General features: G+C 43.6%; 1 protein-coding gene across 1 annotated transcript in view; it reads left to right on the top strand.

Moving 5' to 3' along the window:
* LOC146712307 (NACHT, LRR and PYD domains-containing protein 12-like) overlaps window positions 1–27,346 on the top strand; it is a 43,829-nt gene that overhangs the window by 16,122 nt on the left and 361 nt on the right. The window contains exons 7-12 of the mRNA XM_085451996.1: window positions 9,262–9,380; window positions 9,484–11,344; window positions 13,083–13,256; window positions 14,931–15,107; window positions 20,591–20,764; window positions 21,592–21,759. Of these exons, the coding sequence (XP_085308122.1) occupies window positions 9,262–9,380; window positions 9,484–11,344; window positions 13,083–13,256; window positions 14,931–15,107; window positions 20,591–20,764; window positions 21,592–21,759 (2,673 nt within the window). The remainder of the gene's footprint in view (window positions 1–9,261; window positions 9,381–9,483; window positions 11,345–13,082; window positions 13,257–14,930; window positions 15,108–20,590; window positions 20,765–21,591; window positions 21,760–27,346) is intronic.

Genomic DNA, 27,346 nt, shown 5'->3' with positions numbered 1-27,346 from the left:
TAATTATTGACACATTTAATTAATTATTGACACATGTAATTAATTAATTATTGACAGATTTAATTAATTATTGACACATGTAATTAATTAATTATTGACAGATTTAATTAATTATTGACACATTTAATTAATTATTTAATGATATATTTATTTATTTCATTTTGGCAGTCCTGACGCCTGGCTCTCATCATGAAATAATTTTATCTGTCAGCCTCACCCATCAAACTCAGGGGGCGGGGCTAACGCTGATCGAGTCAAAACCATTGCTTTGGCCTGGTGGCCATTGTTTCTAGCACACAACAACCGGCATGTGGAAGCTAACAGAACTGAACTTTGAAAAACTCTGTTTGTGTGTCACCAAATACCGTTTTAATATTTTTTTAGCAGAGAATGTAGTGCTTTAATCTTCATGTGTCTGGTCGGTTTGTCAAGATACAGCCTCTTTGCAAAAGTGTTTCGATGATTTCGGCGATGTCTGCCCAGTCTCACGGCAAAGCGTGGGATAGACCCGCTCGCCTCGCAAGCAATCCCACCGACAAAGCGCAGGCCCCGGTACACAGCTGTAGTAACCCCGCTGACTTCTTTTACTGAGGTTATATTTATCGGTGTTTTATTTCCTGATGTTCTTATGTGTCCTACGTGTTTCAGTCTGAATTATAACTAACATTAAAAACATGTTTAAGGAGGCGAGAGAGCAAATAAACCTGTTTAACATCTGATCTTTGGGTTTTTGTTCAGTAATCAGCGTGACCTGTGTATAAACACATAAAAGAGATAACGTTGGTGTTTCCGTCATGTAGTAACTGCTGGCTTTAACTGTACAAAGGTTGTTCCACACTATGAAACACATACAGACTTCATGATGTTCGGCTAATATTTTTATTGTGAATATTAATCATGCTGACCTCGCTCTGTACACCACGCAGCGAGGTCAGCATGTCCACGATATCCTCAGCTCCATGAGTTAACACAAAGTTTCCCAGCTGACTATCTAACTGCCAACTATTCCAGAGACGTGAAAATATACAGCATAAAAAACACAAACACATAGCAGTCTAACAACACTGTAGCAGAGATGAACCGTCAGTTTGTCGCAGATCAAAGTGGAATGAAAGTTGTAAATAAAACAGCGAAGTAAACGTGACCCGACAGACAGAACCTGAGTGAATGAAGTCCAGCGTTTAACCACTGAGAGCTAAAACTCAGCTGAGGTTTCAAAGCTGTGTGCCGGTGATTGGACATCAGCCGCTGATGAAGCTGTTCGCCTATAAAGTGCTCTGTAAGGAAACGAGCTCCAGCAGCTCTGCGCTCGGGGAAAATACTATATTTACTTATCTTGTGCAGAAAAATGCGCTGACATTGCGTTATATCGAGCACCGGCTGCCCAGTTAAACTGTGACTATCACCAGGTAACTAGGCGTGTTTCTTGAATTAGCAGCAGGTGTTAAACAGCTGACAGATGAGGAGGAGGATGCATGCAGGTAAACTGAGGGTCTGCTGAGCTGATCGCTGGTTTCGTGAGAAAAATGTCAGCTCGTTCTTTATGTTACAGAAGCACAGAGACACAAGACCAGGCGGAAAGAGACGATCGTTCGGTGAAAATGAGAATCTGCGAATGCAACATGTGGAACACGGAGAGTGGAATATGTAAACAAACCGGTTAACCCCTCGGTGCACTCTGCATGCTAACTGTTAGCAGAGCTAGTGAAATCTCTGAAAACATCTGAGCACTTTTGCAAACATGTTCTATGTTGACAACCTGACCAGACATACGGCGCGACACTCGCGGCTAAAACACTGTTAAAAGTGTAGCTGGTGACAGAAAAACGGGGTATTTTAAAACTACACCACCACCATTGCTGCCTGTGATTTGATCTGCATTCTGGGATAACTGGCTGCCCCAAGTCTACACAAGCAATCGATTATCTAGGATCGACCTGTTTGTTTGCTGTGCAAAGTAAGTCAAATCAAATGTTAGAGAAGCTGCATGGGCAGCGTTAACCCCGCCCCCTGAGTTTGATGGGTGAGGCTGACAGATAAAATTATTTCATGATGAGAGCCAGGCGTCAGGACTGCCAAAATGAAATAAATAAATATATCATTAAATAATTAATTACATGTGTCAATAATTAATTAAATGTGTCAATAATTAATTAATTACATGTGCCATAACTATTTATTTAATTAATTAATTCCAATTTTAATTAATTATTGCCACATTTAATTATTTAATGGTGTATTTAATTAATTCATTATGGCAGTCCTGGCATTCGATACCCGACGGGCAGGGCTGAGATGGATTTTGGTAGCCCAACTCGAGAAATCGCTAGCCCCGGGACGTCGGGCAGGCGGTTTTGCGAGCCCTGGACATCACAAACATTTTCTGTAAATTCTGTGAATCTCAGGCAAATCGACTTGTGTGAAGTGTTTCCAGCTGGGTGTTGTGTAGCTGGAGTCGAGTGTTTTGGCTGATGCATGAAACGATACATTTTTACACATGAGGAACGTTTTCTTTGTATTTATCACACGGCGTGGTGCGGGGAAAAGCCTTTCTAAGGTTTGAATCTGAGGTTTGTTCTTTGCTCCTCATCCGTAAATTCTCTCCACACTCTGCCTCTGTGATCACTCTGTGATTCTTGTGTAGGTGGTAGCAGAGGTTTGTTGTCTTTGAGTCTGTGGTTTGTTCCATAATTTGCATCGTACAGTTTTCTGGTCCATGTCAGACTTCTCCTAACCAAACCACGTCCGTGCTACAGAGCTAGCCCCTCGTTTAGGAGTAAGGTCCTTGATTTATTTGGACTGGTCCTTCTGTTTGTCATTTGTCAGTTTATTTTGAAAAGTCTCAACAGGATCTTGAGTAGGGATGGGTATCGTTTAGGTTTTATCCGATACCGGTGCCAAACCGGTGCTTTTGAAACGGTGCCGGTGCTCAAACGGTGCTCAAACCGGTGCTTAACGAATGGAGAACACAAAATTGGTCCAAAAACCTCTCATGTTCAGCTGTTTTTTTTGTAAAAAGATAACAATGTTAGCCTTTTCTGCAGCTATGGGACATATATGGTATCACTCTTGGCTGGAAGCAGTGCTTAAACAATGGAAAAAACACAAACTTTGTCCTAAACCTCTCATGTTCAGCTGTTTCCCACTTTTTCTTTGGTCATTTTAGCCTTTTTGGCCAGGGTGAAGGGAGCATCTGCCATCAAACAAGAAGACAGCCGCATGTAGCTATGATGAGGTTTGCTAGTTCACCTTACATGCATTAATGTAATAACGTGGTTAGCCTACTCAACGTAAATTACACGTGAACAACATTAAGCTACTCACGCAGAGAAGAACGGCTGCTGCTGCATCATCATCCTCATCATTTCTGCTACACTGGCAGGGCTAGGGGCCAGGACTCTCCTCTTCGGGTTTTTGGGGGATGTTGCATAACAGGCAACCCACGCACAGTAGATGCGCTCGGTGTGAGGTCTCGCAGCAAGCTATCAAATACGGCGCATTTCTGGGCTTTTAAAAAAACGCTATGCGTCGCCAGGTGTTTCATCGGATTTGAGGCGTTACCTCCTTTGACAGTATCACAGTATCAGCTTAAAGCACTTGTTGCTGCTGAGTTTGCATCTTTTGCTGTGAAGTACAGCCAGACTTTTGACCGCTTCACCTTGGGCATTTTTAATCTGTAGCTCTGCTCTAAAAGAACGTACGTACCTGGACCCGCCTACTATCCTCGGAAACGTAAAATGATTGGCTAGAAGTGTATCACAGCTCAGGAAAAAAAAGCGCCGAAATAAAGCACCGAAATGTGCGCTGCTTGTCGGTCTGGTTACTACCGTTTATGTCAGAACCGGTACCCATCCCTAATCTTGAGCTTTATTGTGAAAGGTTTATGTAGAAAATAAACAAACGGATGGATTTACCATTGTTGTTGCTAATGACTACGCCTGCCTGCCTGTAGTGGTTATTTCAAATATGAGAGGAAGCGAGAACTTGTGACCATCAAAACGATGAAAAAATAAACAGTTTATTTTGTGACACCACGAAACAAACAATAGCGTATAATATGAAACGATAGACGTCCACATATCGTCATAGATGGTTGTATCGAACAGCCCTAGCAGAGAACGCCTCGATGCTCAGAGAATAACCTGAAGCTGAACATCACCCAAAGAAGTCATAATGGACTGCAGGAGGCACAGACAGCTCCACTGCCCTCTCATGACACCATCACCCTGGTGTAAAAGGCCCAGCAGCTGCACGTCCTTTGTGTCCTGAGGAAGAATAACCTGGACCAGAAGCTGCTGCTGGCCTTCTACCCTCCTCATTGGAGAGCGTGCTCTCCTCCTGCCTGCTGTTTGTACTCAGGGGCCACGACTGAGAACAGGAAGGCTGCAGACAGGGTCATTAACACCCCCAAATCATCACTGGCTTCCCTCTGCCACCCTGGAGGCCATCATCAGTTCCTCCTGTCTCAGGAAAACCAGGTCACATCATTACAGCTTTAAGTGTTTAAGGTGCTAACTAAAAATAAAGACAAGATGATAGTTTATTAAATTTAAATGAAATTTGCAGATTGTTTCGGTGAAGTTTAATAAACTCCTTCTATCTAAAATATAACAGGACACCGGAGACCGGAGTATATTCTGGAGCATCTCACACTTCTGATAATCAGCTGTCTGTCTGATGTTTATTCAGCTGTGTAAAAACTATAACTTTAATCTCAGCCAAACCGATTTACTCAGGAACAAATAAAATACTGAAAAAAGCCAAACAATAACATTTTAAGTTATCTAAGTGACTCATATATATTTAACCTGAGTAGGAAAGACGGCGGTGGGTTTGAAAACGATTTGCCGGGAGTCCGGTGTTCTCACGGCTCTAGTTAGCCTAGCCCCCGGCTAGCTATCGAGCTAGTGGGTAACAGACGTCTCCGAAAACGTCGGAGTGCTTTTGAAAATATGTGGTGTCCTGATAAACTGAGCAGATATTTGAGGTTTACACAGCTACATTCTCGCCTGGAAATATGTTAAACGTTTATTTTGTGACCCAGAAAGAATAATAAGAGTAACATTAAAACTAACTAGCTGCTGCCATTGTTGGAAACTGCGCTGGGCCGTGCTATGAATTCTGGGACAGGTTGGGCCACAAAGGTTTTACACCCGTCCCATCATTCAAATCTGGGGAAAAGAAGGACGCGTTTGTCGGCCACACTTGGAAGAGTCTTCAAATTTGGACAGCCTTTGTCAAACCGCTGTGACGTAATCGGTCTACAAATGCGTCCGCCGAAGGATGCAGGCCCTCGTTCTTCCTGAAGCCCATTTGTGAGGTCAGACACTGTTTGACGAGAACTTTATATTTAAGTACTGTTGTCCAGGCAACCACCAACCAAACTCAGACTCTATCAGCCTATCAGATGGCCCGATGGAGACGTGTGATTGGTCACTCCAGAGAACACGTCTCCATGCTCTAGAGTCCATCAGAGGCTTTCATTGTGCTTGATGATGTAAAGCTTGGTGCAGCTCGGTTGCCATGGAAACACATTTCATGACGCTATCTGAACGCCAGGTGAAGTTTGGTCGTCTGTAGTGATTTCCAGAAAGTCGGCGACCTCTGTGTCCCTCAGCATCCACTGACCCCACTCTGTGATCGTAACTCTTCATCGCTGTTCCACTAACAGTGACAGTGGAACATGTAGCAGTGGGGAAAGTCACACCTGGACTCGTTGCACTGGTAGCATCCTGTCACAGTCATACGCTGTAGTTCACTGAGCTCCTGAGTCATCCTTCCACAGATGTTTGTAGCAGCAGCCTGCATGCCCAGGTTTTATACACCTGTGGTTGTGACTGGCACACCTGAAGTCTGTGGTTCAGTGGAGACTGAATACTTTTGACAGTATAGTGTTTCTGAGCTGAGTCTCAGGAGAAAGTGACACAAAGCAAACAAGTCGTTCTTACGAGGGACGTCAGAGAAAAATAAGAAACCGTTTTAGAAGCAGCAACTAACTCAAACTGACGTGAACGATCAGCAGTTACACAAATGTTTAGAGTTGCTGCACAAAGACGTCACAGCAGGTAATGCTTCACATACTTTTATCTTATAGGTGGAGAAGACTGCAGTGATCACCTGAAACAGTTTTGTCTGATTGGTTTGATTTCCTTTTAATCCACTTCATGCATATGACTCATTACAAGAATGATAAAAGTAACAAAAAGAAGCTTTGACAGAAAAGTTTCCTAAAATAACATTTAGAAGTGTCTGTGAAGGTACTCAGTCATCCAGGTCATCGTAGTCTATGGAGCTTGCAAAGAAAAGCGTCTGGACTTCTTTAAGTTGCTTGAAGACATTTCACCTCTCATCCGAGAAGCTTCTTCAGTTCTAAGGTCAAATGGTGGAGAGTCCCAGATATAAACCCAGTGGGAGTGACCCCCCACAGAGGGACAAAAGGACCCCCTGATGATCCTCTAATCGCCTGAGCCAAGGTGTGAAACTGGGTGTGGGTCCCAATCAGCCAGAGTTTCAGGTGTGTTCATTGTGAAACCTGGCCCCACCTTATCATGTGAATTCCTGAGGTCAGATGGCCCAGGATGTGAGTGGGCGTTAAGGCGTCTGGGAAGGATCTCAAAACTGGATTATAGATGGCAGAGAGTTGGTGTCGTTGGCTCTTTCAAAGGAAGAGTACCCAGCCACTGGTACAGATATGTGGACGACACCTGGGTCAAAATCAAGACACAAGAAGTGGAATCCTTCACTGCGCACATTAACGCTGTGGATAAAAACATCAAGTTCACCAGGGAAGACACAAAGGACGACTGTTTGCCTTTCCTGGACTGCGCTGTGCACATTGAAGAGAACGGCAAACTCAACATCGAAGTTTACCGGAAGCCCACACACACGGACCAGTACCTCCTCTTTGACTCCCATCACCCTCTGGAGCACAAACTTGGAGTAATTAGGACCCTACACCACCGGGCAGAACATGTTCCCTCTAAGCCTGAAGGGAAAAAGAAGGAACACACACATGTAAAGGAAGCACTCAAAACGTGCGGCTATCCTAAATGGGCGTTCTTAAAGTCAGCAAAGAGGCACAGAAAAGAAGACCAGACACCAGCGAGGGAGGATAAGAAGGACAGACGCAACAACATTGTCATCCCCTATGTAGCCGGTGTATCAGAGAAACTCAGGAGAGTTTTCTCCAAGCACGACATCCCGGTGCATTTCAGACCCAGCAACACGCTCAGACAGAAACTGGTTCACCCGAAAGACAAAACGCCAAAACACAAACTTAACAATGTGGTGTATGCTGTACAGTGCAGCGAGGAATGCTCAGACCTCTACATTGGAGAGACCAAACAGCCACTTCACAAGCGCATGGCACAACACAGAAGAGCCACCTCCACAGGACAAGACTCAGCAGTCCATCTGCATCTTAAGGATAAAGGTCACTCTTTGAGGATGCCAATGTTCACATTTTGGACAGAGAGGACAGATGGTTTGAAAGAGGAGTGAAAGAAGCATCTATGTCCACTGTGAGCGACCATCTTTGAACAGAGGCGGGGCTTACGACACCAACTCTCTGCCATCTATAATCCAGTTTTGAGATCCTCCCCAGACGCCTTAACGCCCACTCACATCCTGGGCCATCTGACCTCAGGAATTCGCATGATAAGGTGGGGCCAGGTTTCACAATGAACTCACCCGAAACTCTGGCTGATTGGGACCTACACCCAGTTTCACACCTTGGCTCAGGCGATTAGAGGATCATCAGGGGGTCCTTTTGTCCCTCTGTGGGGGGAAACTCCCACTAGGTTTATATCTGGGACTCTCCACCATTTGACCTTAGAACTGAAGAAGCTTCTCGGATGAGAGGTGAAACGTCTTCAAGCAACTTAAAGAAGTCCAGACGCTTTTCTTTGCAAGCTCCTTTGACAACATTTAGAAGTGTGTAGTTCTAATATAAGTGTTGTAGTTTGATCAGCAGAGACCGGAGCTGTGAGCATGATTGTGGTGAAGCTTCACTCCTGAGACTGAACTTAGGAGATGCTGTGAAATATTTAGAGAAAAGTCTGATTAGTTAAACTCAGAGGAAAACTTGTCCTGGTCAACATGAGCTTGTGCATCGTCCCCTTTACTGGGACTGGTGTCAGAGTCATGTTTAATGAGTTTTGCATTATGGAATTAATGTGTGAATATTTCTCCAGCTTTACAAAGTCTGGCACAGACCTTTTTGTCCATTGGAGAATGAAGAGAATAATCAGAGCAGGTCTGCATGAATAAAGATAAACATACACACAGTTATATAACGCTCTATGAAAGTCATTTATTCCTTTGGTTTGTGTTGTTAGGAGGGGGGTCGTGGGAGGGTCCATGTTTATATAGGCAGTGAGAGGAAGTCTGAAAATACAGATGTGACAAAGATAATGAAAATAGAAGAATCACACACGTAAATAATAAATAAATCTATAAAAAGGGTCTGACTGGTCCCCAGGAGAACCCAGAGATGGTACAGAAGCTGATTTGTTAGTGTTCCCTTTGATTGCATCCTTTCCTTAATCTTTCCTACCTCTCCTCCTTCCTTGTGTGGTTTGATATTATGTTACGGGCCCCAGCAATGTTGCCACAATAACAAAGATGAAATCAAATGCTGGTCAAGTTCAGGAGCGATGAAGACACCGTGCACTCGGTTTGCCTTCCATCTCAGCAGTGGGCAAAAGTCCCCAAAGCAACTGGGGAGCACCTGACCTGACAGCAATAGTTCCACCTGTGATGTTGCTCCATGTTTCTGTCCTTCTGTACAGTCCATGTCACAAAGTAATAGATTACAGAAATTAGTCATGTTTCCAAAATAATTTGGAGTCGTCATAGTCACTGAAAATAACAAATATACTAATGAATTAAATGATTAACATAAAAGTGGACACATGGTTGGCCCACTGCATGACCCACTGACTCTGAGTCAGCAGTGGGTTGATGGTAATAACTTCTCCTCTCCCTGTGCCGGCTCCTAAAGGCTACATAACTAATGCTCAGCTGGGACAAGAACTACATGTTGTGTTCAATCAGAACAAAGCAGCAAAGACAAAGATGTTTGGACCTGTGTGTGTTTGATCCTGCAGCTGGAGCAGCTGTCAGAAACCACATCTGTAATGTGGCACCGAGGACAGTCTGACTGACAGCTGGGACACTATTTACATTCATACATGTTTTAGCTGCTTAGAGTTTATGCTGGAGGGGAACCTGCTCACCTTGGATATGTTTCTGGTTCTGCAGACACTGCATCTGCTCATACTGGGACCAGTCTGCTTCATCAGGAGACTGGTCCTGTCCCCAGTGTGGAGAAAGATCCAGAGCTGGACTGCAGACAGCCAGTCAGAGCAGCTGTGTACAAAGTAAGACTGAACATCTGTCTGCTGATGGACTCATTTCTGAAAACTGGACTTCTTGTGTTGTTCAGACATTGAAGAGTTTTCTTTCTGTTTTTCTTTCTTTCAGCAGATGTTGGTCTGCAGGAGGTTTTAGATGAACATAAGATCAGTCTGAGGAGGAGATGTGAACGTGTGACTGAAGGAAGTGATGCAACAGGAAGTAGAACTCTCCTCAACACCATCTACACTGAGCTCTACATCACAGAGGGACAGAGTGAAGAGGTTCATACCCAACATGAGGTGAGGCAGCTGGAGACAGCTTCCAAGATGGACGCCCTCCATGACGCTCCAATCAGGTGCCAGGACATCTTTAAAGCCTTACCTGACCAACAGAGACCCATCAGAGTGGTTCTGACCAACGGCGTGGCTGGTGTTGGAAAAACCTTCTCAGTGCAGAAGTTCACTCTGGACTGGGCAGAGGGCTTGGAGAACCAACATGTCAGTGTGGTGGTTCTGCTTTCATTCAGGGAGCTGAACCTGATCAGAGATGAGCAGTACAGTCTTCTGGAGCTGCTCCATGTTTTCCATCCAACATTACAGAAGGTCTCAGCAGAGAAGCTGGCTGTCTCTCAGCTTCTGTTCATCTTTGACGGCCTGGATGAAAGCAGACTTTCATTGGATTTCACCAACAGGAAGCTGCTGTCTGATGTCACACAGAAGTCATCAGTCAGCCAGCTGCTGACAAACCTCATCCAGGGGAATCTGCTTCCCTCGGCTCTCGTCTGGATAACTTCCCGACCTGCAGCAGCCAATCAGATCCCTCCTACATGTGTCGACAGGCTAACAGAAGTACGAGGCTTCACTGACGCCCAGAAGGAGGAGTACTTCAGGAGGAGATTCAGTGATGAAGAGCTGTCCAGCAGAATCATCTCCCACATGAAGACATCCAGGAGCCTCCACATCATGTGTAGCATCCCAGTCTTCTGCTGGATCACTGCTACAGTTCTGGAGCACATGTTGACTACAGAGCAGAGAGGAGAGCTGCCCAAGACCCTGACTGACATGTACTCACACTTCCTGCTGGTTCAGACAAAGAGGAAGAAGAACAAGTACCATGAGGGACATGAGACGAGTCCACAGGAGCTGACGGAGGCTGACAGGGAAGTTCTTCTGAAGCTGGGGAGGCTGGCGTTTGAACATCTGGAGAAAGGAAACATCATGTTCTACCAAGAAGACCTGGAGCAGTGTGGTCTGGATGTGACAGAGGCCTCGGTGTACTCAGGAGTTTGTACAGAGATCTTCAAAAGAGAGTGTGTGATCTTCCAGAAACCAGTCTACTGCTTTGTTCATCTGAGCATCCAGGAGTTTCTGGCTGCAGTCTACATGTTCCACTGTCTCACCAGCAGGAAGACAGAGGTGGTGAAGGACTTCCTGGGGATAGACTGGTATGAGGATGAGGAGTATGATGATGATGATGAAGATGATGATTACCAATGTATTCTGGATGATTTCCTGAAGCAAGTCATGAGAAAATCCCTCCAGAGTAAAAATGGCCACCTGGACCTGTTTGTTCGCTTCCTTCATGGCCTCTGTCTGGAGTCCAACCAGAGACTCTTAGCAGGTCTGCTGGGTCAGACAGAGATCAGTCCAGAAACCATCCAGAGTATCATCAACAACCTGAAGGAGATGAACAGTGAAGATGATGTTTATGATGATGATGATGATGATAAAATCTCTCCTGACAGAAGCATCAACATCTTCCACTGTCTGATGGAGATGAACGACCTCTCAGTACATCAGGAGATCCAAGAGTTCCTGAAGTCAGAGAACAGATCAGAGAAACTCTCTGAGATCCAGTGCTCAGCTCTGGCCTTCATGCTGCAGATGTCAGAGGAGGTTCTGGATGAGTTTGACCTGCAGAAGTACAACACATCAGAGCGGGGACGACAGAGACTGATTCCAGCTGTGAGGAACTGCAGAAAGGCTCGGTGAGTCCAGATGTGATCATTAACATCATTGATCAGTGTTGATCAGTAGTTTAGTTCTTCAGATACACACAGCACTAAACGACTCTCAGTAGTTTCTCAGATAAAATAATATTTTGTGTTGATCAGAAATGTGTGTGTGCACTCAGCATGATGCTGCTTTGGTAGTCGTACGCTGTGTGTTGTAGACTCACATCTACATGTAGTACCTGTGTGGTGTCATTAGGGGGCAGTATTTTAATCTGCTGCTGTTGGTCATTCAGACGCTGCTGTTAGAGACAGAAATAAGAATCTGTGGAGAGCTTCTTTGTAGTGAACTCTGATGTTACAGACAGAACAGACAGAACTACAGACACAGAGTTTAGTGGCACAAACATGGGGAGTGAGGATGAAGGTGCTGAGGAAGACTCTGGTTCAGTGTGATGTCCTGATGAGTGACAGAGCTGTGGTTCAGAGTGAGGCTCAGAGGTGAACCAGCTGTGCTCTGCCCACAGTGGGACAAACTGAGTGAGAAGACTCTGCAGACATCAGAACATGTGTCAGATGTGTGAGCTAACGCTGATGTGACAGCAGCTCATGGATTCACTCTCATTCCTGCTGCTGCTCCTAATGTCTGACTTCATGTCCTCATTAATCACAGAGCTCATTGTTCAGTGTTTAGTTGTTGCTGCTGAAATGTCGTCCCTGTTTCCACTGATATTGATCCTGTTCAATGACACGTTTCACATCAGTGAACATGTTCTTTAGGACGTCCACTGACATGTTTAAGTGTCCTGCTGGAAATCAAACCATCCATGAAATCCATGAAAAATCCTTTTAGTGTTTCTAACTTCAGCCTCTGTCCTCTCTCTCTCTCCATCCTCCTCACTGCTTCTTTCACTGATAATCACACAAACATCGTATTCAGCTACAAAATAACACAATAACATCATCTGATGATCGTTATTATAAGAGCAGGATCCATGTTTGATATCAGAGTAACACACTGCTTGGTTATGTGCAGTCATCATCAGTGACTGGGTCAAACAGAAGCTCTCTGATTGGTTGCTGACCTTGGTCACCTGTCCTCTCTCTTTGCTGTCTCCATCCTCTCTCTCCTCTCTCTCCCTCTCTGTCTTTGTACGTCACTCAGGTCCAATGGAAACAGTGACCTTTACAAACAATCAAAGACAAACTGATCCATGTCAGGTTATAACAACATATAAGTGAAATCAGCTCTGATATCAGCAGCTGTGAGTTCATCATTATTGTCCAGTGATGAGATTTCTGCTCCGTTTGGTAACAGTCAGCAGGTTTTTCCTGCGTGTGGACGTGAACAGTCGTACCTGACAGCAGGTAGCAAACAGAGATCATCTTTCCAGCTGGAACTCTTCACTGAGCTCAACTCATTCAAATGTTCAAAACAGGAAACAGTCCAAATGTGTGTCTTCACTCTGACTCTGGATCAGATCTCAGTGACAGACTGTGGACATTATGGAAGCCTAAATGTGACACCATCTTCCTCCTTCATCTGCAGATTAAAGCCAAACAAAGATTCTCATTCAAAGTCTGCAGGTCTGAGAGAGACTCAATCACTGTGTCATGTCAAACACAGTAAGAGGAGCTGAAGCACAGATGTGAAGAGCAGATGTTCATCAGATTATGACCTCACTCTGTTTTGTCTTCATGTACATTCAGTCAGTGTTTATAATGCAGATTTCTGCTTTTATAATAACACATTTTATATTTTCTATCATCACAGACTGACTCAGTGTGGACTCTCAGAGGCTCACTGTGAAGTTGTGGCCTCAGCTCTGAAGTCCAACCCCTCCCATCTGACAGAGCTGGACATGAGCGAGAACAACCTGCAGGATTCATGGATGAAGCTTCTGTGTGCTGGACTGGAGAGTCCAAACTGTCGACTGGAGGCTCTGAGGTGAGTTCACTGACTGCAGCTGTTGTTGTTTTTCTATATTTCAGGTCTTTGATGTTTGAAACTTTCTTTAGTTCCTAAATGTTCAGGATGTGTCTGGAGACAAACATGAAGAAGTTTGAGTGCTTTCAGAAAAGTTGTGTCTTTCCAAACGACTGAACAACAGTTTTTCCTTTTGGCTCCAAATACAAGTGACAGACTTGAGCAGGGTTTATTTAAAGGCTGACAGAAGTGGAGTGGTGACGGGGAGATGTTTGACAGGACAGTGTTTCAGCCTCCACAGGTTCATGTTGTGCTCCATCAGTCAGTGAAGATGAAGTCAGCACTGATGAGGCTGTAGACCAGGGGTCCTCAATCCCAGTCCACGAGGGCCAGTGTCCCTGCAGGTTTTAGATCTCACCCTGGGTCAACACACCTGAATCACATGATTAGGTCATTACCAGGCCTCTGAAGAACTTCAAGACATGTTGAGAAGGTAATTTATCCATTTAAATCAGCCGTGATGGATCAAGGACACATGCAGGGACACCAGCCCTCGTGGACTGGGATTGGGGACCCCTGCTGTAGAGTGTGTGAGGGATGTGAATGAGGATGATGAAGATCTGATGATAGCAGATAAAAACAGGCTGCAGAGACTTTGAGCTTGTGTGGAAACAGAGAGAAAAGAAAGACATGAATGTCAAAGCTAATAAAGGTGAAGTTAGGAGCTGTGATGATGTTCATGTATCAGAAGCTGATCTGGCTGCTACAGAGACGACCCACACAGCTGCTGTGGTGAGGTGTGTTAAAGCAGAGGAACACAGAGCAGCCCAACACAGGCCCAAACATGACAGCAAAGCAGGACTCAGAGACTGTGAGAGGATTTCAAACAGAAGCTGGAGAAGAGAAAGGACTCTGTTGGACTACAGAAAGCAGGCAGCTGGGACCAGTCGCAGTGTTTCCATGGAGCCCAGTCAGAGAAAGGACTCTGAACATCAGGGTTGTCCTGCTGATCCAAGTCCAACACTGAGTTTGTCAAAACATGTTTGTCAATCATTTTTTTTGGTTTCTGAGGAAAATGATTCAATAACTTGCTGCTAATACACAACATTTCATCGTATTTCCTCATAAGCCTCTTTTGTCTGACCATTTGATCCCATTTGAATTTGCAATAAAGGATCCACAGAGTTTGGTGACAATGATGACAGTAGATGTTTGTGTGCTGGAAGCAAATGAGTGTGTGATGTTCTTTCAGTGTTGCCCTTTGTAGACGCTCCCTGAGCACTGGTCTCACAGCCAGCTGCACATAGAGACCAGTGTTGTTAGTCCAGGTCAGAAGATGACTTGTTGCAATGAAAATGAGCTTGTAGTTTGTCTGCTTTAATAATGTGACTGGAAAAAGGTGTTGGACTTCAAATAAGTTTCTTTTTTCTTCACGCTTCACCTTTAAAGGAAAACACGACTTTTTCAAGTCTTTGTCCTGTTTTTATGATAAACGTGGGACTTGAATGTGAAACATTCAGTTTTTTCTCTTATTGTGTTTGTTTGAAGCTGCTTCCTGTTGGCTTCAGCTGTTTGGAGTTTCCATTTTCTGAACTTCTACATTCTGAACCTTCTTCAGCTCTGAACAGATGATGAAACCCTGAATGATTTCAAGCTCTTTGTCTAATAAACTTACATCTTTCATTCTTTATACAGATTGAAGAGCTGTGGTTTGTCAGAGATCAGCTGTGATTATCTAGCAGCAGCACTGAAGTCCAACCCCTCCCATCTGAGAGAGCTGGACCTGAGCTCCAACAACAAGCTGCAGGATTCAGGAGTGAAGCATCTGTGTGGTTTTCTGGAGAGTCCAGGATGTAAACTTGAAACTCTGAGGTCAGTCAGCATGTTTTAGTTGTGCTGAGATGAATAACAACAACAATCATCTTTATTTATGAGCACATTTAAATACACATTACAGCGGTATACCAAAGTGCTTAACATAAGAGACAGAGAAGTGGCACGAGTATTATAATGTAATATACAGGTCAATGCCACTAATACACAGGGGTAATATAAAATATAATAAAAGCACAAGGCATTAAAAATATGTATAAAGGAAAAATAGGGTCAGTGTAAAAGTCAGGTGCGAGCATTAACAAGCAGGAAAGGCGAGATTAAACAAATAGGTTTTTAACCGTGATTTAAAAGATTGGATGGAATCGGACGCCCGGATCACAATCGGAAGGTTATTCCACAACTCTGGTGAAGCCAGGGCAAAGGTCACCTCTAGACTTCAGCCGAGATCCAGGCTGCACCAAGAGTAACTGAGCAGACGATCCTAATTCTCTGGCAGGAACATACGATTTAAGGAGTTCCTTAAGGTAGCTCGGTGCTGTGTTGTTGGTAATTTTAATTGTAAGCAGCAGTATTTTAAATTGGATGCGGTATTTATTGGGTAGCCAATGCAGGTCAGCTAGAACAGGGGTGATACAGGCAAACTTCCCATTTCTGGTCAGAATGAGTGCCGCAGCATTTTGGTCCGTCTGCAGTCTATGAAGGAGGGCAGAATGAAGACCAAAATAAAGTGAGTTGCAGTAATCCAACCTTGAGGTCACAAAGGTGTGGATGAGCTTTTCCAGGTCCTTATGCAGAACATACTGCTTAGAATTAGAGATGAGACGGAGTTGGTAGAAACTAGATCTAACTACAGCAGACACTTGTTTATCGAGTTTGAACGAGCTGTCAAGCAACACGCCCAGATTGCTAACAGTGTCAGAAAGGGAGCTGGTAAGGGAACCAAAGGCATCACGAAGTTGGCCACGAGGAACGTTGCTGCCAAACCCCACGATTTCAGTTTTCTTGTCATTTAGGATAAGAGAGTTTGCTAGGAGCCATTCTTTGACCTCGCGCATGCACTCTTGGAAACAGTGTAAGGACAAAGCAAGATCATCATTTAGTTCAAAGTAGATCTGTATATCGTCAGCATAGCAGTGGAAAGCGGTGCGGTATTTCTCAAAGATTGCGCTTAGAGGGAGCATATACAGTGAGAAAGGAATAGGGCCCAACACAGATCCTTGAGGCACGCCACAGCAGACAGGTGCAGCGGAGGAAGAGCAAGTGCCCAGGTTGACAGAGAAGAACCTATTGGAGAGGTATGATTTAAACCAATCAAGGGCAACACCTTTAATGCCTACAGTGTGCTCAAGCCTCGCTAATAAGATGTTGTGATCCATATCGAAGGCCGAGGATGAATCCAATAAAACTAGGACCGCAGAGCGTCCATTATCAGCAATTAGAAGAAGATCGTTAAGGACTCTAAGCAACGCTGTTTCAGTGCTATGATGTGGTTTGAAGGCAGACTGGAATTTATCATTAATGTCGTTCTTATCCACGTAGGATTTCATAAGATAACTGGAGTTTATCTTTTCTCCACCTCCTCTCATCGCGGCGACACACACATCGTAAGGCGCGTGTAGAGTTGTTTAACCAACATTGAGAATAAGTTCTAGGGCGCTTCATTTTAATAGGTGCAACAGTGTCAAGGATAGAGGAGCATATGGTGTTGGCAAAGTCCTCAGAGATGACCGAGAGGCAGAACAATCAAATGTAGTGGATGCAGAATTCAAAAAAGAAGCAGAAAAATTTGCCACAGTTTCAGCATTAACTGTACGCATAGGGCGAAGGAGGGCCTCAAGGTGCAGTTCAGTATTACCCAAGTCAACATCAAAGATGACCGGGGAGTGGTCAGAGAACCCAGCATTGTTTATATCCTTGATGCAAATGTCCAAGCCATATGAGAAGACCAGGTCAAGGGTATGGCCTTTAGCATCATACCCTGGCCTTGGGTTGGTTCATTAACCACCTGAATGAGGTTAAAAGATTCAGTTAATGCGAGAAAATCTTTAGATAATGGGTCGTTCTTACAGCAGACATGTATATTAAAATCACCAGTAATAAGAACACAGCCATATTTAAAAAGAACAGATCCTAAAATGTCAGCGAGTTCAGAGATGAAAGTCTTGTTGTATTTAGGCGGACGATAGACCACAACACACCGAGTAGTCAAAGAGTCAGTCGTCTCCAGTAGCTGTGCTTCAAAGCTAGGGTAGGTAGGGAGGGTAGCAGCCAAACTTTGTTTTTAAAAACCGAAGCTAAGCCACCACCTCTGCCAGTGAGCCTCGGCGAGCTACAAAAGACACAGTCTGCAGGGAGAAGCTCAGAGAAGGGGATGAACTCACCGGGACAAGTCCACGTCTCCGTCAGGAGTAAAACGTCCAGTCCCGCGGCGAGGAAAAAGTCATTTAAAAGAAAAGCCTTGTTCGCCAGCCACCTGACATTAAATAAAGCCATCCGTGTGATGCTGAGGTTGTTGTGATGGATGCCACGACCGGAGGATGTTATCCAAGACCGAACAGGGAGGCAAGCCACTGGAAGGGCTGGGTAGGTTTGAAAACCAGCGGGGCAGATCCAGCGGTGGCTCAGCAGTTTAGCATCAGGGCGGCCTCTGCAGGAGGGGATAAAGCGTAGAATATCCCGGCTTGCATATGGATAATCCGTAACCTTGGCTTTGAGGTAGGCCTTAAAACAGACGCGAAAACCACTCCTTTTACCCCGTTTCCTGTAACGTTTCCTGTGCAGGTTGGAGTGAGGTAGGCAGTACATACTGGTGAGGGAGTCTGGCCATAGAGGGGTGGCATCACCCAGGGTCCAACATGGATCCGGGCGATGGGAGTAAGAGAATCGGAGATTCAAAAGCATATGTCTGTCGTAAGTTATTAGTGCACAGCCACCTAGTGAGCATAAAACCAAATGCAAAACAATAAGGAGTACTAAGCCAAGGCGCAGACGAGGATGGCGTGCCATACACACCGGCGCCATCTTTTGGCATGATGTGAAAGTTGTGCTGACATTGTGAATTCAGGTCACAGCCTGATCACAACTGGGACACTGAGAAAATCTACTGACCCTCTCAACTGAAATCATTGTGAAATATAATTCCTTTATTAGAATTAAAGTTTAGACGCAAATAAAGTTTCTATTCTATCACAGTAATGCAGTATAAGGTTCGGTTAGCAATATTTCAATAAAAAGAGGTGGTAGAAATGTTCTTCAAGGAGCTACTTTTACTTTTCTACTTTGAGTGCATTTTAGAGCCAGTACTTTTTAGTACTTTCTAGTATCTGTACTTCTATTTAAGCAAGGAACGTCGGTACTTTTGCCACCTTTGTCTACTACTGACAGTGCTGTCATCATTGTGACTCCTCCTTCCAAAGAATTGCTTTAAATGGTTGCCTTACCTTTGTTATCACACCCTATGATTTCTGCATTTTGATTTCAACAACTGCTGTTATACTTTCAGCAGGACTCAGGCTGATATTATACTGATCCACACTGAGGATCTTCATGGTAAAGTCTGTGTTGTTAGTCCAAATCAGATTAATCCAGTCACACAGGATGAGAATAATGCGATGAGAGTGACGCAGGTAAAGATAAGGTTAACAGCTGTTCCTCCTTTAATGTGTAGAGTCGACAAAAAAGACTGGAGAAATGCTACATGGCTAACCTGAAGCTAACCTGAGAAACAGTACTGATGATTCCTACAAAGTGTTTAGAGTGGAGTTTGGTAGTACTGTGTGTGCACAGATGGACAAGCCACCCTCAGTAGTACTGACATGTAAGAAATGTGTCGTCATGACTACAACTAACCTAAATCTAAGTGAATAATTCTGTCTGAACCCGAACAAACTGGAAATGAAAGATATGGAAAAAACTCAAACAACTTCTGTGAGCGTTTCTGCTCTAAAGTGTTTCTGCCACAAAGAGCTGAAGGCCAACTTCTCCTACTGCTTCCTTTGGCCAAACCATGACATCAGAGCTAGGTGATTGGTCAGTTTCATGATGGTCCTGAAAGAACATTAACGATGATGTTAATTAATTCTGATGTACAAACAGCAGCAGCACAGTAAGTCTGCATTTGTCCTGCAGTTTCAGTCCAACACTGAGAGTCTGTTACTGGAGCAGTTTGGCCCTCAGCACTTAAATGACCACCTCTGGATGTTCAGTGTTGAGAGTGTAGAGCGGTCGAGCTCCTGAGGAGCAGCCTTTAACAGTTTAAACTGATCCAGGATCTGTTTGTTCCTCCAGCTCCCTCTGATACAGAGCTCCCCAGGATATCTGCTTTATCAAGAAAACTCTGAAAGGTTTGTCCAACAGTGGGGGAAACATTTCAGAGAATATCTCTGAAGCAGAAGCTGAACATAATTGAACAAAATCAACAACAAAAATGTTATTCATGCAAGTAGAGCTTTACAGTACTCTTACCTGCTCAGTGTAAACGCATTGATATATTTTCCATGGCAGAAAGCAGTTCTGGTAACCATTTCAATATGATTATTAAAGACTTGTTTCAGAGACAGGGATGATATGAACAAAGTTTCTGTCTCTAACCTTTTGGACAGACAACACGTTTTTGTTTCCTGAGCTCCATCAGCTAATGTTATCAGTGCACCTTATTTCCTAAGAAGGAGTTGGATTGTTAGAGGAAAGTCACAAGTATCACTGTGTATCCTCTTCATTTAAGTGGCAGATCATGTTGATTCTTTATGATCGTATTACATTTAACAACTAGCAATAAGCAGAAACAAATAGAAGTTAACCAGTAACTGACCAAAAGACCTTAAGGAACCCTCATTGTGTTTTTCATTACATCTAAAACTACTTGTTGAAACTTAGAAATGTCTCCCCTTTGGGTATAATGGAAACCAGTCTACAACCTTATCTGTTAAACTAACTGGATCATGAAGTCTTAAGATGTCCAGATCTACCGAGTTAAAGGTAGCAGTGAGATGAAGCAGGACTGTGATGTAGTCACAAATCTCTGACTTTCTTTAAAACAGAGATTAAAGGAAAACATTTGATTAGATTTTTATTGAGACTATATTTTCTTTATTCAGACTGAGTCAAAGCTTTTTGTTCTAGAAGACAAACACATTGTGATTACTCTAATATTAGATCATGTGTTCAGCTGTTTGGAGTATGTTTCGTGTCTGAGCTGCCTGCTGTTTGTATCTAAGCTTTGATTTGACTTGATGTCAGCAGCAGACTGATGTGACGATGAACAAATAGATTTAAGTTCTACTAACTTTTTCAATTCTTTTACGTGATTCTGTGTTGTTGGCGGTTTGTGTGGTGTGAAGGTGACTTGCTGCTGGCTGCGAGGCAAACTGCCCCCCGGGAATAATAAAGTTTATCTCGACTTTGACCTTGTTTTACAACAACAGAATGATGAGTGTGTCTGATCATGTTTGAGAATCTCCCTGATGAGTACAGATGTGAACGAATTAGGAATTGATCTTCATGTTTTGTTCTTTATTCAGATTGTGTGGATGCAGTTTGTCAGAAACCATCTGTGGTGATCTGGTTGCGGCTCTGAAGACCAACCCCTCCCACCTGACACATCTGGACCTGGGTGAAAACAACCTGGGGGCTTTGCATATGAAGCAGCTCAGTCTTTTCCTAGAGAGTCCAGACTGTAGATTGAACATCCTGAGGTCAGTATAGAGTAACAGCGGCACTTTCTCATAATTACATTTAACAATTTAAGCCTGAGGCTACAGTCCCACACACCAACATAAACCCTACACTAATGAGGACACACACGATCTTTCTCTTACTATTTCGGTGTGAACACAAACCTGACAATAGAAAGCAAAGCTCCTAGGCTCAGGTGTCAGGAGGTAGAGCAGCTACTAATCAGAGGGGTGGTGGTTTGATGCCCGTCTGCTCCAGTTTGCATACCTAATGTTGGGCAAGATGCATCCATCGGAGTATGAATGTGTGTGAATGTTAGATAAAAAGCACTTCTGTAGGACAAGCATAGAAAAAAGTGCTTTGATGAGTCAGTGAATGAGGCAAGTTGTATAAATATGCTTTGAGCGCTCAGCTGGAGTATAAAAAGCTCTATATAAAAACAAGTCCATTTACCAAAGATGTAAACCAGCACAAAGAGACTTTAAAACAGTCGAAAGCTGCCTAGCTGGGGTCCCTTAAACCACCTGATAAACATTCAAGTGCATGCAAAGCTGTGCCATGGGTCCTTTACGTCACAATCTGAAAAAGGTGTTGGAGATAACATTTTGTATGACTTGATCACAAGAGTTAAGATAGTTTCTTTACAACTTTCCTCAGAGTTTTCCACCCCTGACCAATCCCCTAGATGTTGTTGTTTCTGTTCAGTGGCCCTGAAACACTATCGTGTTACCGATTAATGAGAAGGTCGACATTCTGAACCTCCTTCAGCTCTGAGCAGATGATGAAACACTGAATGATTACAAGCTCACTTCGTCTAGTAAACTTACATCTTTCATTCTTTATTCAGACTGGCCAACTGCAGTCTGTCAGAGATCAGCGCTTTTGTCTCAGCACTGAGCTCCAACCCCTCCCATCTGACGGAGCTGCACCTGAGTGGAAACGACCTGCAGGATTCAGGAGTGAAGCCACTGTGGGGTTTTCTGAAGAGTCCAGAATGTCGACTTCAAATTCTGGGGTCAGTCACCACATTTTAGTTGTGCTAACAATAAACAGCAGGCTAACAAGATGCTGACCAACAGGTTTCTATTAAAGGTTGTAATTTGTATATGAAAAAGTGCTTTGGCTCAGCAGGGATCAGCTTACAGGTAGAATACAGCTGCTGGATGGGATCAGCATGTCATAGCTATCTACCAAACTGCTAACTGGGGGATTTCAGGCCATCTATGGATCATTTTTGCTAACTGTTTATTCAGCTTAGGCTCACAGGGCTGCAGCCTGTGCCCCAGCTGTCATAGGGCAAGAGGCGTGGTCCACCTGCACAGGTGAGCAGTCCATCACAGGGCCAACAGACAGAGAAGCACTCTCTCACATCCACACCTACAGCCAATGTAGAAGCACCAATGAACCTAAGCAGCATTTCATTGGACTGTGGGAGAACATCCAACCTCCACAGAAAGGCCAACAAGCTTCAACCTACAACCTTCTTGCTCTAAGGCACTAGTGCAAACCACTTTTCCCCATTTCAGCCCAAATCCTGCATCTTCCTGTTTCTGACTCCAGGCCAGCTCCACTAACACTTTCTCATCAGACACTGCCACCTAGTGGAGGAAGTCTTAGTTCCATTACAAGCTTCAGATTACAGTTAGTTCCTTTACAAAGAGGTGGAGGTGGTGGGGCCACAGCACCATCATCACTGAGTGCCACAGGACACTTAACCAGAGGTGGGTCGAGTAGCCAAAAAATGTACTCAAGTAAAAGTAGCATTACTTTAAAATATTATTAATCAAGTAAAAGTGAAAAGTAGTCGTCAAAAAAGTTACTCGAGTAAGAGTAAAAAAGTACTTGGTGAAAAGACTACTCAAGTAGCGAGTAACTGTTTGAAATGTCCGATTTATTTTATAAATAAAAGCTATCAAACAAAAATAAATAAATATACAAAGTTTAGTATTTTCAACAGGAATATGTGTAAAAACATCAACAAAATAAGGCACAACTATTCTAATGTCCAGGTTTCAGTTTTTCACAACATGAAGCTTTTTTCACCAAAACCTGCAGTAAATAATATAAACATATAAACAGTGCAAACAATTTCCAGTGACAAGATATGCTGTAAACTTTATATTCATCTTTGCTCCAAATGGCACAGCAGCCTCAGAGAAAACAGAACGAGGCATCTTCAACATGTGTTCATACAAGGCAGCTCAGGTTACCATAAGTTGTATGGGTGTGCATCTATTCCTGCATATTTAAATGTGCCCTTTCTTCACTGAGGAGATGGTTCAGCTTCAGCAGCAGTTTGCTCTCAAGGTTCTTTCTGTGAAGCTGTAACTGTTCAGCAGTGAACAGGAGTCCTGCATGACTGAGACGTCCTTCACAAGCTCCAGATGCAGGAAGAGCTGTGCTGATTTTGATCGACAGCTTCTTGATGTGAGGAACGCCATGCAATAGATCCACACCTCCAGTGACATGAAAGGTACCTCTCCAGCCCTGCTTCTGGCTTTCCTGACCCCATGGATCCATCATCTTCGTCGGTTAGGCTGCTGTTTGTGCTGGCCTCATCCAGCTCTGAGTCTAGGTGATGTCTGATGAAGTGGAGACCTGTGGAAAGATGTTTTCAAAAGAATCAGGTCTGGTCATTATGGCGCTGTATACACTGCCAAGCTGCGGATGTTTGGCAAGAAGATTGGATCACACTGGAGATGTTTTTACTAACTCTTGTAGAAAAACAAAATCCTGTCATTCATATCCTGCACAAACAGTTTGCAATGAATTCCAGATCAAGTTTAAAATAAGAACGCGTGCAAGGCTAAGCAGTGCTCGCCAATAGATCCTCCTGTTTGGCTGTTACTCTGGGATCTCCTCCATACCTGCTTCATGCCCTGGAGGACGGGGCTGTGGCCCCCCCACACCCTCTAGCAGATCATTACATGAAGGAACCTTTAAAAACAAGCGCGTCCATGCTCACAGGTGTGCACACGGGTGATCACACCCACAAACTACACCTTTTTGGCTCCTACCTCAAAGCACACTGTGTTCTGTTGATCTTATGTGCTGCACAATAATGTTTAATATTTAGTATTTACTGTCATATTCCCATATATCATTGTGATGTTGTTTATTCTATTACTCTTGTTCTCTTCTGCTTGTTTTCCTTTTTCTTTCTCAGCAGGTGATCCAGGTGATTGATATATGCATTTTTTTTCTGCCCATTCTGTTGGTTTTTGTTTTTTGCCCTTCTCCCCCGTCCCTCTTCTCAGCTCTTTCTCTTTCTTTCTCCCTTTCTTTCCCCCAGTCAAGTCTGTCCCGTATTCAGCAAGTGACAATAAAATAAACAATAAAAGGTGAATCAAATGGACCATTACGGCAAGGCTGGGATGGTCAGTTTGGTAAAGTAAATCCGTTGGGCATCTTTCTTTGCCTTTAGACAACAATTCTGATGCAAAAGAGCCAAACGGGACAGGCAGAAAACAAAAAGACTCTCAGCCAGGTTCCCCACAGCACTCCTTTTATTGTGGTTACATGAATATGCATAGGGTCATTAACATATAACATCTTACATAGGTATACATGTGAACAAAGAATACTGTGTGTGTGTGTGTGTGTGTGTGTGTGTGTGTGTGTGTGTGTGTGTGTCCATAAAGATTTCCCTAAACCTGCTGGTCTCAAAGTCCAGCAGTTCATCAAACCAAAGGCACTTAGACTAAGACAGATAAAGCTACGTTCATCCTACCATAAAACACTAAGACAAGGTACCACCTCTCTCGTGCTCCCAGAGTGCTCTCTAATGCACACAAAGTTTGCAGACTATCAAGGATCAAACCTCTACCAATCTACAACTAATTACAAAACTCTAAGCATATATAAGTAGATATTTCTAAGCATAAATGACAATCAACAATACAAAACCTAACAGGTGATAGTGTGGCCTGTGTAGGTTGTCTTCAGGTTCTCTGCTTCCTCCCACAGTCCAGAAACATGCATGCTGAGTTAACTGGAGTGATTGTGAGCATAAATGTTTATCTGTCTCTGTCCTAGCTCGATGTCTACCTGGCTACATCACCGTGGTTACTGATGCTGAACCCATAACCTGGTCTGGATCAGGTTATGTTCAGAGTTTGTGTTTAAAATCGACTGAAGTGCCTCGTTTTCACTGATTCTTTCATTTACAGAAAGCTTTAAGTGTGATATAGATTCAGTCATATCTGACTAATGTCAGTGAATGAGGCCCAGCTGTAAAGGAGTTTAGGCTCCATGCATTCAGCTGGTGCTGCAGAAAAAGTAGAAATGTTTCTGTTTGGTTCTAATGCTGAGTCTCTTTTACAAAAGATGGAACTGCAGCTAATCCTGCTCATGTAGCCAGTTAGTAAAAACTCAAGTCACCGTCAGACACAGCAGACATTTAGTGATAATCTCCCTGTATGTGGTCTTTTAGCACCTCCTAGTGGTGAACATGTGGAGTGTTGTTAGTCTGTGCTGTGTGACAGGTGTAACTATTGAGTAAGACACACTCAACATGCTGCATGCTGGTAGCTTAGCCACAGCTCAGGTGTGGAGAAGCTGAAAAAGAAGGTTTTCTATTTTGTAAGAAGGAAAAAACTGAGAGGACTGAGTTAAATAGAGGCTAGAGAGTAACACAGAGCAGCCACAAAAGCTGCTCACACAGTTTAGACAGTTAAGCATCAAATGTTCTAGTGAGTTAGATCCCAGCTAACTAGCACACCGGCTAACTAGTACACCGGCTATCTAGCAAGCCAGCTAAGTAGCAGACCAGCTGACTAGCACACCGGCTAACTAGCACATTGGCTAACTAGCACATTGGCTAACTAGCACACCAGCTAACTAGTACACCGGCTAACTAGTACACCGGCTATCTAGCAAGCCAGCTAACTGCAGCCACAGGCTGAAGGACGATTAAATGTAGTGGAGATATCAGGGATAACACTGGTGTGTCTGATTCATGACAAATAAGATGAATAGATAAGTTACATATCCAGTTAGATCCATACGTCAGTATAGCTAACATAAAGTAGCTGAAGATAAAACACAGAAAAAAATGAAAGTGATTTTCCTGGCCTGGGATTTTATAAAAATATTCTGCAGTGCATCAAAAACGAAAGAAAACCATTAATCAACATATGAACGTTACCTCTGACGTTACAGCGGTTTTATTAGAGACACGGCTAAGCGTTTTGCATTTTGCATAATTTTAAAAAGTTTAAATTTGTTCAGTATTGAACGGCAGAAATTAGGTTTTCTTTTCAGAAGTAAGTAAAAGGAAAAAAAAAAAAACAGCGGCCGACAGCCTGTAAATAACGGTAGACTTATGCAGAACAAGCAAGCGAATAATACCCACCCCTACTATCCTATCAGTGATCAGAGTACTGTAGTATACTTCTACTACATAAACTATACAAACTGAACGGCATTAGTGTGACTTTAAGTTACCATCAGTACAGACGAACTGATGGTAGTTGGACAAAATAAAGGCTTTGCAATTATTGTGAAGGGCTTCCGCTTAAACTAAGATCAGCTGATTACCTCATAACAAATTGTTTGCTATAGAACGCAGCGCCCACTCTTCATTAATATCATGTACTGTAACTCCCAGGTAACCATGGTTACCCAGCCACGCCCAGTAGTCTCCTGAGAGACCAACAGCTGGTGCACGGTGTAACGCCGTGGCTTTCGTAGTCTCTTCTTTTTCTACAGCTCATGTGTTCTTCTTCCAAATTAGACTTTGGTGACAAACTGGTGTGATCTCCATGTTTCCTTTGTTGGACTGTGGGCGAGTGTCAGAGCTGAATGTACTGAGTGACATGTAGAGTTTAAACATGTGTGAGTTCCAGTTTTAGAGCTCTAAAGTGCAGCTATCATGTTAGGAATATGTGAGGAATAGACAGGAACACTGAGCACACTGAGGTCAGATCTTTATTTTACCACTCGCTGCATTCTTGATGTTCATGAATTCAGCAGGTTCATGATTGTCTGCAGCATTAATCTCATATTTCCATCTAAAGTGTTGAATTTGACTGATGTTCTTTATGATCTCTGGCACCAGTTCATCTGTAGGCTGAGCCCAGTCCATCCATTTAGTGAAATGATGTTTAAAGGTCTCCTTGTTCTGTGAGCGTGCACAGATCCTGAAGCAGAAAGCCTGGGTTACAGAGAAATGATCATCACTGTGATGATGCTCATCATCTCTGACTGGGATTTGAGGTTTTGTCAAAGCAGCAAAGAAAGCCTGGCTATGTTGGACTGGGTGTGGAAGCAGCTCCCAGTTTGAGTTCAGGAGACAGACACCCTCTCTACTTTGAAGATCAGCTTCAAACTTTCCTTTTTGATAAAGCTTATAGTTCGAGCTGGATCAGGTGACCCTGAACCATCCCTTAGTTATGCTGCTATAGGCTCAGGCTGTTAGTGGACTTCCCATGATGCTCTGCTTTCTTCTCCCCTCTTTTCACTCCTGGTGCTTTTATATGTCACTACTGCATGTCCTTAACTTTTGTCTTGTCTCTCCTTAGTTTGTGTTTTGTTCTTGTCTCTCTGAGCTCATCTCTTCTCTTTCCCCTCACCCTGCAACCAGTCATGGTAGATGCTCCTCC

This window comes from Copadichromis virginalis, linkage group LG3 (assembly GCF_057382275.1).
Source record: "Copadichromis virginalis isolate Kocher_CV1m ecotype Utaka linkage group LG3, C_Virginalis_male_GT1.1, whole genome shotgun sequence".
Lineage (NCBI taxonomy): Eukaryota > Metazoa > Chordata > Actinopteri > Cichliformes > Cichlidae > Copadichromis > Copadichromis virginalis.
Note: the sequence above shows the minus strand (reverse complement) of the source record. Positions and strands in the feature narration are given on the sequence as shown.